The sequence below is a fragment of the Garra rufa genome, chromosome 12 (genome assembly GCF_049309525.1).
Source record: "Garra rufa chromosome 12, GarRuf1.0, whole genome shotgun sequence".
NCBI classification, from domain to species: domain Eukaryota; kingdom Metazoa; phylum Chordata; class Actinopteri; order Cypriniformes; family Cyprinidae; genus Garra; species Garra rufa.
Genome location: NC_133372.1, coordinates 45,230,793 through 45,249,728, shown reverse-complemented (window position 1 = coordinate 45,249,728; position 18,936 = coordinate 45,230,793). Strand labels below are relative to the sequence as shown.

Below are 18,936 nucleotides of genomic sequence, written 5' to 3'. Positions count from 1 at the left end.
ATTGTGGAATAAAATGTCGACCCATAAAGAGGTAATAATGACTGACTTTAGCTTTTTGTTCAAAATGTTGTTTATTTATCTGTTTATTTTTTATTTATGAAACTTACCCACATTCAAGTGTTTATAAAAATTCAAGTGTTTTTTGGTTTACAAGGAGATACCTGTTCTTTCTTTTGATGTTTTGTATGTTCAGATATTCATACAACAAAAATAGTACCTAAATAGGGACATAGTAGTATACTTAAAAAAATAAATAAATAAATAAATAAATAAATTGTACCCGACCCGCTTCCTGACCCGCATGTTTAATATTTGTGACTGAAACATCATTCGGCATTAATTAGGTATTTTGTCAAAAGAAATGTTCTTGATTACAAGGAAAATACAGATTGTTCTTGTTGTGATTTATTTTGTCTTTCCTTTATACAGATTTAAATAGTTTCGTTTTCGAAGTACTCTAAATTATGTCAGTGATTCTCCGATGTTAAATATGATCAAGAATTATTTTATTTCGATCTACAGTGTAATGAAAGTTAAGAAAAAAGATTAGCCCTCTAGCCCTAAATATATATAGACTACAAGCTAATTCCTTTGTTCTTAACTTTTAACTTCTTCTAAAAATTATCAAGAATATTAAATCAACTTAATAGGCTAGGTTAACGAATTTTCTTATACAAACATAACGAATGCAGTTTTCATATATAAATTCAGGAATCACGAATATGACAAAATAATATTATATATATATATATATATATATATATATAATTGTAATAGCTTTGTATAGCTATAATAGTTGTATCAAATGAATAAGGAAATTATAGTGCCTTGAATTTATTAAGTAATGTTTAATTTCGTTCATTTCGCTCTCTGGAAATGTAAAGAAAAAATACCGGTTTTACTTGGAAATTCGTTTTTAATCCCCCGTTTTAAACAAGCATATACATGAGATAATTTATATATTACTGCTTGAATAAACGTTTAAAAATATATTATAATTAAGCAATAAGGTACGAGAGGCCGTGATTTATTCATGATACAGCACGGCCTCAAGTACCTTATTGCTTTTATAAAACGGTTACCACACAATAAAAATATTAAAATCAAAAATATATATTAAATTTATATATATTAAGTTGTACGTTTTCATAAAGTAAAATCATTAACTGCCTTCCGCTGTAAAAAGTAGTCCCTAAGTGCTGCAGCTGTGTTTACGCTGCTAAGGGTGGTTGCTAAGGAGGTTCAATGATACACAAAACCGTTGAGTGAAGCGGTCATAGCAGTGCCGTATCATGAATACCACACAGCTGCTGACCAATCAGAATTGAGGAATGGAACTAACCGTTTTATAATTAATTAATAAATAATTAAACAAACCTAGGCATTTGAAAAGACATAGTGAAATGTGTCTAATAATTCCAAAAAGAAAGACTCAACAAAAATCCCACCCCCTCTCAGAAAATACATAAAGCTGACATTACTGAGCTATATGCGTTTAAAAGTAGCCTATTAAAATGGTACAAGGGCATTGCTCAGTTCAACGTGGCATTTTGCCCCTCGTCAGCATTTATTAAACAGTTAATAACGCTCAACATTCAGAAAAGGTAAATATTATTCAGACAATAAAGTGTTGGTCTATGTATTTCATAGAAAATTGTGTCTAGCACTATATAAATTACAAAGGTTTAATTGGCATCTTTATTTCAAACGACCCGACCGACCGCGACCCGAATATCATTAAAAATATTTTTGGATGACTCGTAACCGCGGGTAACCGCAGGCACCCGCTCATTTTGGATCAACCCGTGCATCACTGCTTACTACGTAAAGTTTACTTAAAATAAATACCCGAACCTTACAGTATACTTAAAAAAATAAACTAGAGGTATACTTCTTTTTGGTAGAGGGAGGCAGAAGTCGAGGGAGAACACAAACACACTCAATTACTGGATCAGAGAAACTCACTAAGTGGAAGAGAGTAAATCCCTGAGATAGAAACGACTGCAAGATTCTGAGCTGCTCGTGTGTGTGGGATGAGCCTCTGAAAAATCAAGCCTTTCGCGCTCAAGCATGGTGGGAAAAGCTGCAGCGGATGACAGGAGTTTTCATGCTTCCAATCATTCCCGTTGTGAGTCTCTCATGCATGCAGAGTAAGAATTACAGAGGAAAATTCTATCAGAGAAGTGTTGTAGATGTGTGATATCATTTTTTAATATCCTCTTTAATATTCACCTAGTATACCACCTATAAGTCACGTCAGAATTCATATCTTTGTTCAAAGTATAATCGTGAAAGCTAATTTTCATTGAACAAAATAAGATGTATTTGTGAATGGTGACTGTACAATAAAAAACAGCTAAAAAACTACAAAAACTCTACTTATTTAGCTCATCTAGATGTAACATTTATTTATTTTTGCACTTTAATTTGAGTTCATGTTTAAGTAATAAAAAAAAAAATATATATATATATAATGTTATATATTAATTTAATTTATTTAGTTATTTAAAAAATTAAAAAATGAGAAATGCTGCCTTGGAAACTTAGCTTCTGATTTTAATAATGCATTAGTATCCTATTTTGGATAAAAAAATAAATAAATGCACACTTGTAAATTGTGACCCCCAGACCACAAAACCAGTCATAAGGTTCATTTTCTTGAAATTGAGATTTATACAGAATCTGAAAGCTGAATAAATATGCTTTTCATTGATGCATAGTTTGTTAGGACAATATTTGGCCGAGATGTAACTATTTGAAAATCTGTGTGCAAAAAAAAATCTAAATATTGAGAAGATCACCTTTAAAGTTGTCTAAATGAAGTCCTTAGCAATGCATATTGCTAATCAAAAATTAAGTTTTGATATATTTCCAGTATCTTCACGGAACATGATTTTTACTTAATATCCTAATGATTTTTGGCATAAAAGACAAATCAATCATTTTGACTCATACAATGTATTTTCGTTTGTTTAGTTTTGTGGTCCAGGGTCACGATTGTTCACGTAAACATAATTATCAATTATAAATATTTTTCTAACCTTATTGCTTAATTGATTTCTTGTTTTACTTCTTTTATAAATCTAACCAAATTATCTGAGGTTTAAACAAAAACAATATAAAATGTGTACATATTTTTTTCTGAAAAACAAGACAAAAATATTAAGAAAATTATTTTTGCAGTACACACCCTAATGTGCATCATTTGCTCTTCATGTTCTTGCTGTAGTGCTAAGAAAAAGCTTTCTGTGTTTGTAGCATAAAAAAAGAAATAAATATGAAATTGCCAAAACATCCAGACGTCCATTTCATCGCAATTACCAATTCTGAACTCATAAGACCATCCCAGAGGACCTGAGAGCAGCATTACATGCAAACACCGTTCACTCCTGCATCTTTGGCGCTTAAGAGCCTTCTTAAAGGGGCTAAAATGCTGATATGGCATTATGGGTATCTCACACACACGTGCAGGCTCGTAAAAACTATACAGCCCGCCTTCCATTATGGACTCCATCAAGCCTTTTAAAGATGTGCATTAATGTAATTATCATTCGCTGATATACTCATGCTCAATTTTAGTTCCAAACACTTGTGCACGCAGTTATTAAGGTCTCATGGTTTCCCATTTGAACACTTCATGTCAAAAGTGTTGCTGACCCCTGTACTAAGAGGAAGAGAGATTGGAAACAGCGTGCAAACTAAAAAAAGAAAGGTTGGTCAATGCCAGCTTTAATGCTGTAAAAGGTTTGACGGTTTGCCGTTTGAATGCTTTAATCTATACAGCGTTGGCAAACAGAAAATTAATTTAGTCATTCTCAAGTTCCAAAACTATGTAACTTAAAAAAAAAAAGGAAAAATGTCATGATTGCATTTTTCAATACAATGAAAGTAAATGAATGGGGCCTCACAAACTACAAAATAACAAAAAAGACCATAAGGTATCATATAAGTGGTTAATATGACTCCATATTCCAAGTTATTAGAGGTCATGATAGTTCTGTTTGAGATTTTGGGCAAAAAATCTCAAATTCTAGTGTGTGCTAGAATTATTTAAAAAAAAAATTATTTAACAGGTCTTTATAAGAGATTTACAATGCTTGGCAGAACAGAACAGAACAATTTAACACAATTTGGCAACCTTTGCTTTTGTACTTTAAAAAATAACTACTTTTCTTAATGTATAATTCATTAATTAGTAACCCTCCCTCTGTATCTGATCTTGACTGCTTTCACAGTAAAATTGTAAAGAAATTGTATTTTATTTATTTTCCAAGTGACAATGTCTGTTTAAAATGTATTTATTATTTATTTATTCTTCATTTTACCAATGTTTCAAGTTGCTGTAATGTCTATATTGGTATTATACTGTATGTACATATGTACTATGGTTAAATATTATTGTTCTAAATATTATTTGTGAGTTTTGGAGCAGATATTTATGACTTATCTTCTTTTTCTTCTGATCTATTTGTTTAGTTTTGTTACTATTATTTTTACTTTATTTGTAATTAATCCAGAGAGAAAGGAATATTTTGTTTAATCTCATTTGATTTACTCTCTGAATGAAAAATATCAATAAAAAGAGTTACGACTAAACAGGTCTATGTACAGTAGTTTTTACTTATTATTATTAGTTCAGTACTTCAAGTTGAACTAAACAAAAAATAAGAAATACTGTAGCTGTAATTAGATCAGTTTATTTTTATATATTTTTTTATTTCAGTTTACACATCAATTAACAAAAAGTTTAAATATTATTTAATATTCTTAATTGTATTAATAATTTTTAGTTTATTTTTAGTTATTTTAGTAGTTCAAGAAATGACAAAATGTCACCTTGTCAACTACTGTAGCTGAAATCAGATCTTTTTATACATTTTATTTTATGTCAGTGAATGTTATTTTGTATCAAGTAACGGAATGTTATTTTTAAATGAGTTAAGTTAACAATTAGACTCCATTTGTTCATGATTCAGACGTTCAAGTGAGTTACAGAAGGTTTGATCCTTCATGATTTCCAGTACATAATGAGTTAAACTTGGGTTTGTTCCTCACACTGATGTACTGTATGACTTCAGAAGAGAAATATGCATGATGTTTGTCATTTCGGAGCTTGACAGCCCAAGTTTTCATTCACTCGTAAAAGAATAATCAGGATATTAACATAAAAAAAACACCTTTTGTGTTCCAAGGACCAAAAACATAAAAAATACATACATTTTGGCTGAACTATTCCTTGAAGCCAAATGATCCGCTCCATCTTACCTTCCAGAATGACCTCTTTGCCGGTTTTCTTCAGGGCTTGAACAGCCTCGTCATGAGTGGCCTCTCTGAGGTCGTACCCGTTCACGGACAAAATCGCATCGCCCACGTAAAGAGCCTCCGTCTGGTCCGCTGCCAGTCCCTTGAAGATCTTTGAGATCAGGATGGGCATCTTATTCTCCTTACCCCCTGTAACACATATGGTAAAAAACTGTTGAATGCATGCTAAACTAACTGAAAACACAAGGGGAAATGTTAAAACTAACCATCATATAATGAAAAATATGTGATGTGCAATTCAAAAGATATACTTGGTAATACTTTTTTTATTGTTAATACACTTGGCTTCCATGTTTTTACTCTTAACACAGTCAGAACGCCTCTGCTGGCTAACCAGTCTTTTCCAATCATGTGCTGACATAAGATTAAATAAACAGATAGTACCGCAGTGATGTCACATCCTTCAATGTTCAGCGTAAAAACGCAGGGAAGTACTCAAATAGCTTCTTCTTTTAGTCCTGTGACAGATCTCTGAAATACTGGGTTTGCATGTTGCTACTGAGAAATACAGACAAAGAAGGTACGGATATCTTTCTTATATTTGTAATACTGGTAACTAGTGGCAAAACACTCTTAAGTGCTGGTATGCCAATCTACAATCATAAAAATAAAGGTGCTTCACGTTGCTATAGAAGAATCTTTTTTGTCTAAATGGTTCCATAAAGAACCTTTAACATCTAAAGAACCTTTCTGTTTCACAAAATGTTCTTTGTGGCGAAAGAAGGTTCTTCAGATCATTCAGATTATTAAAAGGTAAGAAAGAGATGGTTCTATAAAGAACCTTTGACTGAATGGTTCTTCTGTGGCATCGCTGTGACGAACCTTTTAAAGCACCTTTATTTTTAAGAGTGTAATTGCACAAAAAGAAATATATCAGTTACTGTAGAGATACTAGAAAAGGATTATGGAAGTTAGGACTTTAAAACCTTTTTAAGACAACGTAAAGAAAATTTAGGGAACATATTGTGTTGCATCATTTCTCAGAAAACAAGACATCTTCATTTTGAATCTCAAGTAAATGCATTTTGATTTTTTAGAAAACAAGAGACTAATATTTTGCATTAGTATTAGAAAACAGAATAAATATACAGAAGATGATGTTCATTTTTAGCAATGCATGCAACATGTAATACCATGACTTTATGAATTTAAGACTCTGACTAGGACCTTTTTATGACCTTAGTTTATAGACAAATGAATTAAGAGTTTAAGACCAGCAGAAACCCTTTATAATATATATATAATCAGTAATTTCACAATCCTTCAGTACTTTTGCAAATTAGAGGTCACTGCACAAGTGGACATACCAAAATGTTAAACAATAACTTTTCAAACCAAAAAAATGTGTCTTTCAGGGGAAGATCAAGGTGCTGTTTGTGAAAACCAATCAAGACTGAGAAAAAAAGGAAGTTTTCGTCTATTGCTATTTTAAGTTCTTGTGCACGCCTCATTACCTCCTTTTGAAATCAGTGCAGATTCTGTTATTTACAGATTTCACACTGCAAATAAAGGGTGGAATCATCAAGATGAGGCAAAGTTCTGCGTTTTTTTACGTTTTGAACTGTTGTGTCCTCATAACCCTGACCGATGGGTTTTCTTTCAGTAACTGCACGATTTATTTCCCTTTCGAATACACTGGCCTTCTGAAGGTACTGTGCAACAGGATGAGCTACAGAAAAATACCTTCGCCGTTACCACACAACACCGTCAATCTAGATATTTCCTACAATTACATCCATCGGATCGTTGAAGGGGATTTCAATAGACTTTCAAATCTGATCATTTTAAACATATCTCACAACAATATAACTGAAATACACCCCAACGCATTGAGTGACCTACCAAACCTGGAAGAGTTCAACCTATCCCACAATAAAATCAAAACTGTGAGCACAAAACTGCTTGACGGTCTTGTAAGTCTCTCTCAGTTAAGACTCGACTCCAATTACCTAGAGACGATTGAAAACCAGACGTTTGCGGCACTTTCGAATTTGAGGCTTGTAAACCTTACCAATAACAAGTTAAAGCACATTTCCAAACTCCATGCTCTTCTTCAAGTGCCACATCTGGAGGAACTTTACTTGGGAAAGAACGGATTCAAAGTTTTCAACTCAAGCGACATCCCATCCCCATTATTTGGTTTGAAAAAGTTGGATCTGTCGATGAATCCCTTGATGGTGTTTCGGATGACGGAAAACATCTTTCCTGCTCTTGAGGACTTGGATTTGTCATCCAGTTTCCAGAGTGATTCTTCCGACTGGTTTATTCTAGACAAGGCGTTCCTGAACACAGTTAAAATTCTCAACTTCAGTAGGAATGTCATTGAAGAGAAACAACTGGGTTATATAATGCAGAGTTTCCCATCTGTGACCTGGATGGCACTGGATGGTCTGAAAGAGTTCAAGGCGGAGATGCTTTTGCAGAAGGCATGTTTTCCTAGTCTGACGGGTCTCCACTTGGAAGATAACCAACTTTCTGTACTCACTGATCGCATGTTTAGACCATGCGCACATTTGAATCAGTTGCACCTAAGAAACAACGGAGTATTGAGAATGTATAACTCGTCATTTAAACATCTAGCCAACTTGACGGAGTTACGAATACAAAAGAACCGTCTGACCCAACTGAATGACACTCTTCAGGTTCTCCCCAACTTACAAGTCCTCGACCTTCATCTCAACAGCATTGAAAAGATTGACTGCTCTGATTTTGCCAACCTGACGCAGTTACGACATCTCTATTTGCACAAGAACCAAATTGTGACAGTCAAGGCGTGTGTATTTAAGGATTTAGGAAATCTCGAAGAGCTGATTTTGAGTAGCAATCATATGTTAACAGTCAGTGGTACCTTTACACACGGCCCTCAAAACTTACAACACCTGGATTTGAGTAACAATAAGTTGAGTGCCATCCAAAATGACTCTTTTAAAGCTTTGGATTGCCTTCGGACCTTGCATCTCTCAGATAACCAAATATTAAATATCTATCCATATGCTTTTGCAGGACTGATGCATTTAGCAGATTTGCATCTTGCATCGAACAAAATCACAGAAAGAACTCTAGGAAACCATGCTGTGTTCGCGGGTACGCCTAAGCTACAGAGTTTAGATCTGAGTTGCAATTACATCTCGTACGAGAGTGAACATGAGCTACAACGCCAACCATTCATCCTGCTAACTGAACTAAGAGTTTTGAAGATTAATAGTCAACGGCGAGGCCTAAACTACATACCTTCAAACTTCTTGAAAGGTCTCAAAAACTTGCGAGTTTTTTATGCTGGGAATCTTAATATAGAGAATTTACATGTGGACACATTTAGTCACACTCCCAATCTTACTTACATGGATTTGACAAGTAATAATCTTGCGATCAGGAATGCTTTGACACCCAGGCTTTTCCAGCCAATATCAGGCCTTAATAAGATTACATTGGGTCGGACTCACCTTAAGTCCTTGGACTTCTTAGTGGACGCAAATCTCTCCAGTTTGACGATCCTACGAGCCAGTACCAATGACCTTCAATTTATAAACAAAACCGTCATCCAATCACTTCCTCAACTCAAAGTGCTTGACTTGCAAAACAACAGCTTCACTTGCGACTGCAGTAATGCTTGGTTCATCGACTGGGCTGTCAAAAACAATGAGACGCAGGTGCTTTACCTGAACAGGTACGAATGTCGCTATCCCCTCTCTTTAAGCGGAAAGAGCCTGGCGGCCTTCAACACTGAATCCTGCAACGTGAATTACGACTTCATCTGCTTTATCTACAGCTCCTCCATTGTCATTCTCACTCTAGTCATTTCATTTATCTACCACTTTCTAAAATGGCAGTTGGTCTATGCATACTACCTCTTTCTAGCTTTCCTCAATGACAAAAAGAGGAAGCAAACCGCAAAACATCCGGATTTCCAATACGATGCTTTCATTTCCTACAATGTTCAAGAGGAGCCATGGGTACTAGAGGAACTTGTGCCCAAACTCGAGGATCAACATGGTTTGAGATTGTGCCTTCATCATCGAGACTTCCAGCCAGGAAAGACCATTATTGACAACATTGTGGACGCAATATACAACAGCCGCAAAACCGTCTGTCTAATCACACACAACTACCTGAAGAGCGTCTGGTGTTCGCATGAGATCCAGGTGGCCAGCTTTAGACTTTTTGATGAACAGAAAGACGTTTTGGTTTTAGTTTTTCTCGAGGATATTCCTGTGCACCAACTTTCGCCGTATTACCGAATGCGGAAGCTGGTGAAGAAACGGACGTTTTTACAGCGCCCCAAACCTGGAGAAGATACTCGAGCATTCTGGCAGAAACTTAAAATGGCCATCGAGACTAAAGAGAACATGGAGGACAGACCGATTCTTTCTGGAAAAGACAAAGATGATCATTTCTAAACATCAACTTAGCCTGATTGTATTATTAGGATTCAAATTGCCAAATTAAGTGTCAAATTTGTGGTTGTACAGTATATCGAAACCCATATTGTGATATGGCTTAATGCAATAATTAAACTACAAAGACTGTGATTTATTTAAATAAATAGATGCACTTCTGGTTTAAGTAAGGAGTTTTTAGTTACTGTCAATGGTTGTATGTGACATTGTTTTCTAAGTTTTTTTCCCCCACATTTCCCATTTTATTTTTATTACCCATGCAGTTTCACTCCACAGCAAAATCATTGCAATAAAAAAAAAAAAAAAATTTAAAATGCAAAAATAGCGAAAATTGTGAAGACTGTGATTTATTTAAATAAACATATGCACTTGGTTTTTAATAATATTATTTTATAGTGAAAAGAGTTGAAATGTGGCCTATGAAATCTAGGAAGCAGAAAGAAGCTAAAAGTTCTTGGTTACTGTTTATGGATGTATATTTAATTTTTTTTTTAACCAAATTTCCCATATTATTTTTATGTTCTATGCAGATGCACTCCACAGCAAAATCACTGCAATAATTATAAAAAAAAGAAATTTAAAATGCAATTTAAAAAGCTCCAGATTTGCTGTGCTTTTTTAATAGAGCTGCACAATTTTATTTATATAACTATATTATTATAAATTTACTTTTTTCTGCTATAAAAAAAAAACATACATACATTTAAATATAACAAAACAGAAAACAGAAATAAAATATTATATTTTACCCAATTGTTCTAAAAAGGATGGTTCACACAAAAAAGTTGTCAGAGTAAAAAGCAAGTTTTCAGCTTTTTAAAATTATTTTATTTAAAATTATATTCATAGTTTTTCTCCCAAATTTCCCATATTATTTTTATTTTCTATGCAGATGCACTCCACAACTAAATCATTGCAATAAAAAAAAAAAATTAAATGCCATTTTAAGAAATAAAAACGTAAATTCTCAAGGTTTGCTGTGCTTTTTTTATAGAGGTACACAATTTTATTGATATCAATATATTATTTATTATAATTAATTTTTTTTGTCAATTTAATTTTCTGCTATAAAATAAAAATATTAAACAAAATGAAAAAAAAAATCAGATCTTCCCAAATTGTTCTAAAAGGACAGTTCACAGCAAAAAGTAATTACAGCAGAAAGTCATTTTTCAACTTTTCAACAAGTTTTTTTCCCCCAAATGTCCCATATTATTTTAATTTTCTATGTAGATGCACTCCACAACTAAATCATTGCAAAAAAAAGAAATAAAAAAAAGCAAATTAAAGAAGGTTTGCTGCACAATTTAATTTATATCAATACATGATTTATTATAATTTATTATTTATTGTCAGTTTATTTTTCTGCTATAAAATAAAAATATTAAACAAAACAGAAAACAGACATTTTATTTCTATATTACATTTTCCCAAGTTGTTCTAAAAGGACGGTTCACAGCAAAAAGTCATTAGAGTAGAAAGTAATTTGTCAACTTTTTCAACTTATTTTCATCTTCTGTGCATATACTCTCTGCAACAAAACCAAACCCAATTGTTCTAGATTGATTAATTATTCCCAAATATAGCTCTTCAAGACATCTGGTGACAATTTCTGTATTTTTTTATGTTCCAGAAAAACAAAATACTGCATTTTCAGTAATTTTTCAATATTGTGTGGTTAAAACAATTTCATTCACACAAATCATCACATACAAAAACTCTTAAAACTAAACTTGAAAAATAATGAGTGTGCATTGCTAAATGCACACCATCTGCATCAAAAACCAGCTCTAAATCTTGCCTACTGATGTGCTCTTTGATGTGATTTACGGGCAACGCTGTAAAACCAATCCAAATTTCATCGCCTTCATCCTTGAGCTGGGGTGTGCTCCAAATATTACAGACCGACACACATATATCTTCCTTGGTGAATGATGGTTCGGTCAGTGGCGTTCTCTTGGAGGAGACGAGCATCTGAATGAAATTTCCAAGGAGAATCAGGCAGCTGCTATCCCTGGTCTCAAAGGATCTTAGGCTTTAAACACATATCTAGAAATTCAAGGGCATGAGAAATGACCACCCTGAGCATAAACCATAAAACATTTATGGGTGGTTCCAGGTTTTATATCGCTCTAAAGACGCTCGCAGACTGTGTGGTCATGTTCACCAGCAGCTTCTTCCTCACCATCATCATCAGGATGAGTTCTTATGTAAATAACCCAACTGTGGTGACCTTTTGACCTTTGAAGACAGATGCAACGTGCATGCGGCTGGGCTCTTGGCTCCTGCCAGATACTGTTGGCAATCTGTGGGCTCTCCACTTGAGCTCCAGCAAGTTATCAATCATTTCCCTCTGCAGTCCCTGCCAGGACGTCCTGCACAAACACACTAATGCTAAAATGCAACGACCTTCCGCTGATTGCATCATTCTTCTGCAAATACAGCGTTCAAAGGTCTGAGTCCACTAGAGGAAATGCTTCTGTTTTATTTACAAATTATTTTAGCAGCATAAGAATTGCAGTGTAATGTTGAACCAAAATGTGTGTCTTAGACTTTTGGATCTCTGTGTACATCTCTCAGCATTTTGTTAAAAGAAGGGCGGCATGATTCAGAGGAAAAACATGATTGTTCATAATAAAAGTTGTGATTTAAAATGCAATATGAAAAAAAAAAAAAGATTCAGGTTATACAAGTTACCCTGGACCACAAAACCTTAAGTAGCACGGGTATATTTGTAGCTATAGACAAAAATACATTGCATGGGTCAAAATGAACTATTTTTCTTTTATGCCAAAAATCATTAGGATATTAAGTTAAAATCATGTTCCATTAAGAATTTTATATATATTTCTTACTGTAAATATATCAAAACTGAATTTGCACGTAATATGCATTGCTATGGACTACATTTAGAAAAGGTGGTGATTTTCTCAATATTTAGATTTTTTTGCACCCTCTGATTCAAGATTTCAAATAGTTGTGTCTCAGCCAAATATTGTCCTATTCTATACATAATAGAGCTGCAAAACAATTATATATTAATAATATATTAAAACATTAGTATGTAAACACTTGTATACAATTTATATTATATATAAATATTTAACATATAAATTAACATATTTCCCTTAATATATACATGTATGTGTGTGTATTTATAAATAATATAAAATAATAATATAAATAATAAATTAATACACACAGTACACACTATGCAAACATAATTAAATTAAATTAAAAATAAAAGTTTATCAATATATATATATGTATTTTTTTTTCAATTGTTAATTAAACCAATGTTATTTTAGTATGAATGAAACAATAGTTTTATATTTTTGATTAGTATTTTTAATTTATTTTTACATTTTTCACTTTTAAAGTTATTTTGTTGTGTTTTTTGTTAGCTGAAAAAGTATTTTTTTATACTTTATATAAGTTAACGTTAATTTTATTTGAGCTTTTTTATTATTAACTATAATAACCCTGTGTTAAACTGTCAAGCTTTTATGCAGGAAGTTTTATATTTTGAATTAATTTTTATTTTTACATTTTCCACTTTTAGAAGTTATTTTGTTGTATTTTTGTTAACTAAATAAAATAATTGAATAATTTAAAATTGAATTATTTTTTTTTTTTTTACTTTATTTAAGTTGACGTTAATTTTATTTCAGCTTTTGTATTATTATTATTATTAACTAAAATAACCCTGTGTTAAACTGTCAAGCTTTTATGCAGGAAGTTTTATATTTTTTATTAGTATTTTGAATAAATTTTTATTTTTACATTTTCCACTTTTAAAGTTATTTTGTTGTGTTTTTTGTTAGCTGAAAAAATTGTGTTTTAATTTAATTTTTGTTTACTTTAAGTTAATGTTAATTTTATTTCAGCTTTTTTTTATTAACTATAATAACCCTGTTTTAAACTGTCAAGCTTTTATACAGGAAGCCAGTAAAAGTTACTAGCCAGAAATTAAATATTAAAATAGAATTTTGCTTACGCTATTGGATGTTGAATTATGTCTTACTTAATTTGGAGATTTTCCTTTGTTGTGGATGTCCTCAAATTTTAAAATTGAAAACCTGATCATTTAGGCCAAAGTGCCCCTTGTGGCAATGCTGAGAATGCAATGTCTCCAATAAAATCAGTTACAGTTTGAGACCAATACATAAATTAACCTGGACATATCCAACATCCAAAATGGTAACCAAATTCTAGTCATATAATTTCTGGCTTGTGACATATTAATACCATACAAACCCAAGCAAAAAGTTCTTATTTTAAAAAAGAGTTGCTGCTAAGTTTGCATGTGTGTTTTTGAGGTGTTTCCAAAAGTGTTCAGGCCCAAAGACCTGTACCACAGTAAATATAGACATACAACTGCACTTCGTACTCAAGGCAAGGTCGTCCCTCTCTGGCTCCCTAAAATAAACAGCACCATACTCTCCTCTGCTCTCGTTCCACAGCTTTCATCTGAAGCCAGTGACAGGCAGAGCATGATGGGTAATTCCCTGGTCAGCTGTCGACATTAGGGTGCAAACGCCCTCCTCCCCCCCAAGAACACACACATACTGCACGATTCACGAACTGTAAATCTTAATAGCAACCCAATGACGAGCCACATCCATGCAAGTCATTATTAATAAAACATCATAACTGATCTGGTCAAATGCTGAGATGTTTCTCCAAGGTCTACACTGATATGTCACTTATTTTGACAGCTGTCAAAGTTTTGAGATACTAAATAAAATTAGAAACCCCAAAGATGCCATAGTAAAGTAAAGTGTCAGATGATAATACCATGGTACTGAAATAAATGTAGGCTACTATAGTATTTTCATGGTACGCTGATGGTATGAGATTGCAAAAAGTACCAGTTCCATGGGTTTTAGACATTTTGGACATTGCACAATAATTTTCTTGGAAAACCAACTTAAAACCATGGAATTATTTTCAGTATCTGATGGTGTGAATGGGCAAAAAATACCAAAAAGTACCATAGTTCCATGGGTTTTAGACATTTTGGACATTACACCATAGTTTTCCTGGAAAACCAATTTAAAAGCATGGTATTATTTTCATTATCGGATGGTATGAGATTGCAAAAAATAGCAAAAAGCACCATAGTTCAATGGGTTTTAGACATTTTGGACATTTTACCATAGTTTTCTTGGAAAACTTATTTAAAACCATGGTATTATTTTCAGTATCTGATCTATGAATGGGCAAAAATACCAAAAAGTACCATAGTTGCATGGGTTTTAGACATTTTGGACATTGCACCATAGTTTTCCTGGAAAACCAATTTAAAAGCATGGTATTATTTTCAATATCGGATGGTATGCGATTGCAAAAAATACCAAAAAGCACCATAGTTCAATGGGTTTTAGACATTTTGGACATTTTACCATAGTTTGCTTGGAAAACTCATTTAAAACCATAGTATTATTTTCAGTATTTGACGGTATGAATGGGCAAAAAATACTAAAAAGTACCATAGTTCAATGGGTTTTAGACATTTTGGACATTGCATCATAGTTTTCTTTGAAAACCCATTTAAAACCATAGTATTATTTTCAGTATCTGATGGTATGAATGGGCAAAAAAAAAAGTACCATAGTTGCATGGGTTTTAGACATTTTGGACATTGCACCATAGTTTTCTTGGAAAACCCATTTAAAACCATGGTATTATTTTCAGTATCTGATATCACAACTTCACCATGAGAATTTAAAAGAATACTATGCTATGACCATAGTACAAGAAGCACAAATAGATAGATAGATAGATAGATAGATAGATAGATAGATAGATAGATAGATAGATAGATAGATAGATAGATAGATAGATAGATAGATAGATAGATAGATAGATAGATTCCTCAAAGTAACTGTTTCACGAAGAATAAGTTTTAGTAAACAAAGAACACTTTAATAACCGATATTTAAGAGTTTTCGTACCTTTAATACTTATTCCGAGTCCTCCAACTTCTTGTTTGGTGACTCGGACGGTTCGTTTGACGTTCGTGATGGTGTCCGGTACCGGGGAGGCGCTGAGGTTCGCCGGATCCCCGTTAACAGCCCCTCCGGGCGCGGGCGAGCAGCTGTTCGCGGACTCATCGGCGGTTTCTCCGGGGCTCACAATAAACGAGTCCTCGCTGAGAGTGGCGAGCACGCGGATCCAGTGGTGAACGGTAACGCGGAGCTCCAGCAGTCCGCTCTTCACGGGCTTCACAGCGGCCGCCATGATCAACACATTCCTGGAATACCAGCGGAGGAGCGGAGCGGACGGGCTGCAGTCCCGAACTCAACTTACACCCTCCTACTAACCAAAACCAAACCCCTCTACCTCTCTCTCTCTCTCTCTCTCTCTCTCCTTGCCTCTCTCTATCTCTCTTTCTCAATTCAGCTTTAGTTTTTAGATTCAAAGTAGTTTTATTGTCATGCTTGTTACAATATTGCAGCTTCATCACATAGAAAAGGGCAGAAAAGAAACAAAAGAAAAAAAATAAAATAAAAATATTCAAATAAACTTGACAAAAATGTTAATCGAATACCAGTTTAATAATAATAGTAATAATAACTTTCAATAATACATTAAAATGTAACATTAATGGTTACATTAAGTAAAAAAAATATATATATATAAACTTTCCCTGCATCTTGAATACATCACTCATCGTCATGAACTTTTGAGTTGTGGATATAAAAAGATCAAAATACTTTATTAATAATGAAAAAGGCTTGATAAGGTTATGAGGGTCTAGGGGGGTCACATGGGTATGCAAGACATCACATGACAACAAAATGGCTCCATGCATGTATGCCACAGACTGTTTTTACAAAGAAATAATAATAAAATTATTTCACACCTTATGCCAACATTTCTGTCTTTTTTTTAATGAACTAAAACATTTTTTTATTTTATTTTTAATTTTAAACTCCACAATATATATATTTATTTATTCATATACACTACCAGTCAAAAGTTTGAACACACTTGACAATGTTTTTCATGATCTAAAAACTCAAAAAGTAATGTTTTAGTCAAATATCAATTATTAAAAAAAAAAAAACAATACAATATATATATATATTGTTTTATTTTTTTTAAATACAAATTGTGCCCAGGAATGATTCTCAGTTTGTTTTTTGAAGAAAAGCTGAAATTAGGAATTTGTTTGTTTTTTTTTCCATGGGAAAAAATTCTTAACTTCAGTTTTTCTTAAAAACAAACTGAGAATCATTCCTTGGCACAATTTGTATTCGAAAATGAAATAAAATAAAATAAAATGAAATAAAGTAAAGTAAAGTAAAGTAAAGTAAAAATATATTGTATTGTTTTTTTAAATAATTAGTTTTTGACTAAAAAACTACTTTTTGAGTTTTTAGATCATGAAAACATTAAATCAAGTGTGTCCAAACTTTTAACTGGTAATATATATATATATATATATATATATATATATATATATATATATATATATATATATATATATATATGAAAAATTAAAACAATATTATAAATAATTTTTATATTAAAAAATAAAAAAATATATAATATTCAAAATATAAAATATTGCAAATATATAATATTATATTATAATATTAAAACACTTTTAATTATATATATAGGAAAAATTAAAATCATATTATAAATAAATTATATTAAAAATATTATAAAAAATATAATATTCAAAATTTAAAGTATTGCAAATATTTAATATTACATTATAATATTAAATCACTTTTAATAAGATTTTTTCATGACAAAACAAATTATTTTATTAGGAAATTGCCATTTATTTATTATTCTTGGTAAATCTTTTATACATAAATGCAAAGAATTCTCTATGGTAAATTTTTGTAGAGTGTAATTCATATGTTGTGTCTTTAACAGGAATAAAATTAAACACTTAAAAAAAATTAAAATTAAATTACAATTTTTGATTTTGTTAAATAATAAATATAAATTAATAATAATCATTATTGTTATTTTTGTTGTTGTTGTTATTTAATCAACGGTATTCATACATATTTAAAACCACATAAAACCAAGCACTTTATAGCACATAATTCTTTAGAGTACCATAGATAGATTTTATGAAACATATCAAAGTACCATGATCTTTCTCTTTGATACCATAACTGTGGTATTTAACTTTTATTTATAGAACATTTCTGTAAGGGTATTATTTTTATCTACAGACCTCAAACACAGACAGCTGAAACCATTTTTCAGTCGGCTGCTAATGTAGTGAAAGACTCTCATGTTTGCACTGACGGCACAGTGTGAAGCTATTCAACCTAATTACCAAACAGAGACTCTAATTAGTCTCTTTATATGTGGAAAGGTTTGGATGGCTCCTCAGCAAACGCTGATCCAGACATCATGCTCCTCACTGACCTACATACGAAAGAGCAAAAGAGCAAACCACTGCTTCTGCAGTCCATTCACAATGAGCTAGAAACTCATTTTCTTAGATCATTAATTCCTGTGTTGCAATATTTTGAACTCTAACATAATGACCTCAACTTGAAATTCATTTTTAAACAGGACGAATGTTTGCACAAACCTCACAAAACATCACAGAATTCAATAAATTATGTAACTTCCTATATGATGATGTCGTGAAAGAACTTTTGTTAGTTAAAGGGATTTTACAAAATACCAACAAAATAGAAAGTAATGCTGAGGATGCAGGATTTATTTATCATTTGTGTTCCCATCTGATTGAATTTGTCTCCCTCTAGTGGTGCAGTCAGTTCTTCAAATGCCCTGATATAAGCGAACATATGTGACCCTGGACCACAAAACCAGTCTTAAGTCGCTGGGGTATATTTGTAGCAATAGCCAAAAATACATTGCATGGGTCAAAATTTTTGATTTTTCTTTTATGCCAAAAATCATTAGGAAATTAAGTAAAGATCATGTTCCATGAAGATTTTTTGTAAAATTCCTACTGTAAATATATCAAAATGTAATTTTTGATTTGTAAAATGCATTGTTAAGAACCTAATTTGGACAAATTTAAAGGTGATTTTCTCAGCATTTAGATTTTTTTGCACCCTCAGATTCCTTATTTTCAAATAGATGTATCTCGGTCAAATATTGCTCTATCCTAACAAACTATGCATCAATAGAAAGCTTATTTATTGAGCTTTCATATGATGTATAAATCTCAGTTTTGTAAAATTTTACCTTAAGACTGGTTTTGTGG

At 32.2% G+C, this 18,936-nt stretch overlaps 2 protein-coding genes across 2 annotated transcripts in view; one reads left to right on the top strand and one right to left on the bottom strand.

The window, feature by feature from the left end:
- Nucleotides 1-16,013, bottom strand: part of LOC141346356 (alpha-1-syntrophin-like) — a 39,188-nt gene extending 23,175 nt beyond the window's left edge. The window contains exons 1-2 of the mRNA XM_073851207.1: nt 15,677-16,013; nt 5,266-5,451 (exon numbers count right to left, since the gene is read on the bottom strand). Of these exons, the coding sequence (XP_073707308.1) occupies nt 5,266-5,451; nt 15,677-15,962 (472 nt within the window). The 5' untranslated portion in view covers nt 15,963-16,013. The remainder of the gene's footprint in view (nt 1-5,265; nt 5,452-15,676) is intronic.
- On the top strand, nt 6,849-9,719 carry LOC141346733 (uncharacterized). Its single transcript, XM_073851674.1, has one exon. The coding sequence runs from the start codon at nt 6,849-6,851 to the stop codon at nt 9,717-9,719; it is 2,871 nt and encodes a 956-aa protein (XP_073707775.1).
- Nucleotides 16,014-18,936: the final 2,923 nt, after the last annotated feature.

Coding starts and splice junctions, on each gene's coding strand:
- LOC141346733 (XM_073851674.1), top strand. CDS start 6,849: ATGAGGCAAAGTTCTGCGTTTTTTTACGTTTTGAACTGTTGTGTCCTC.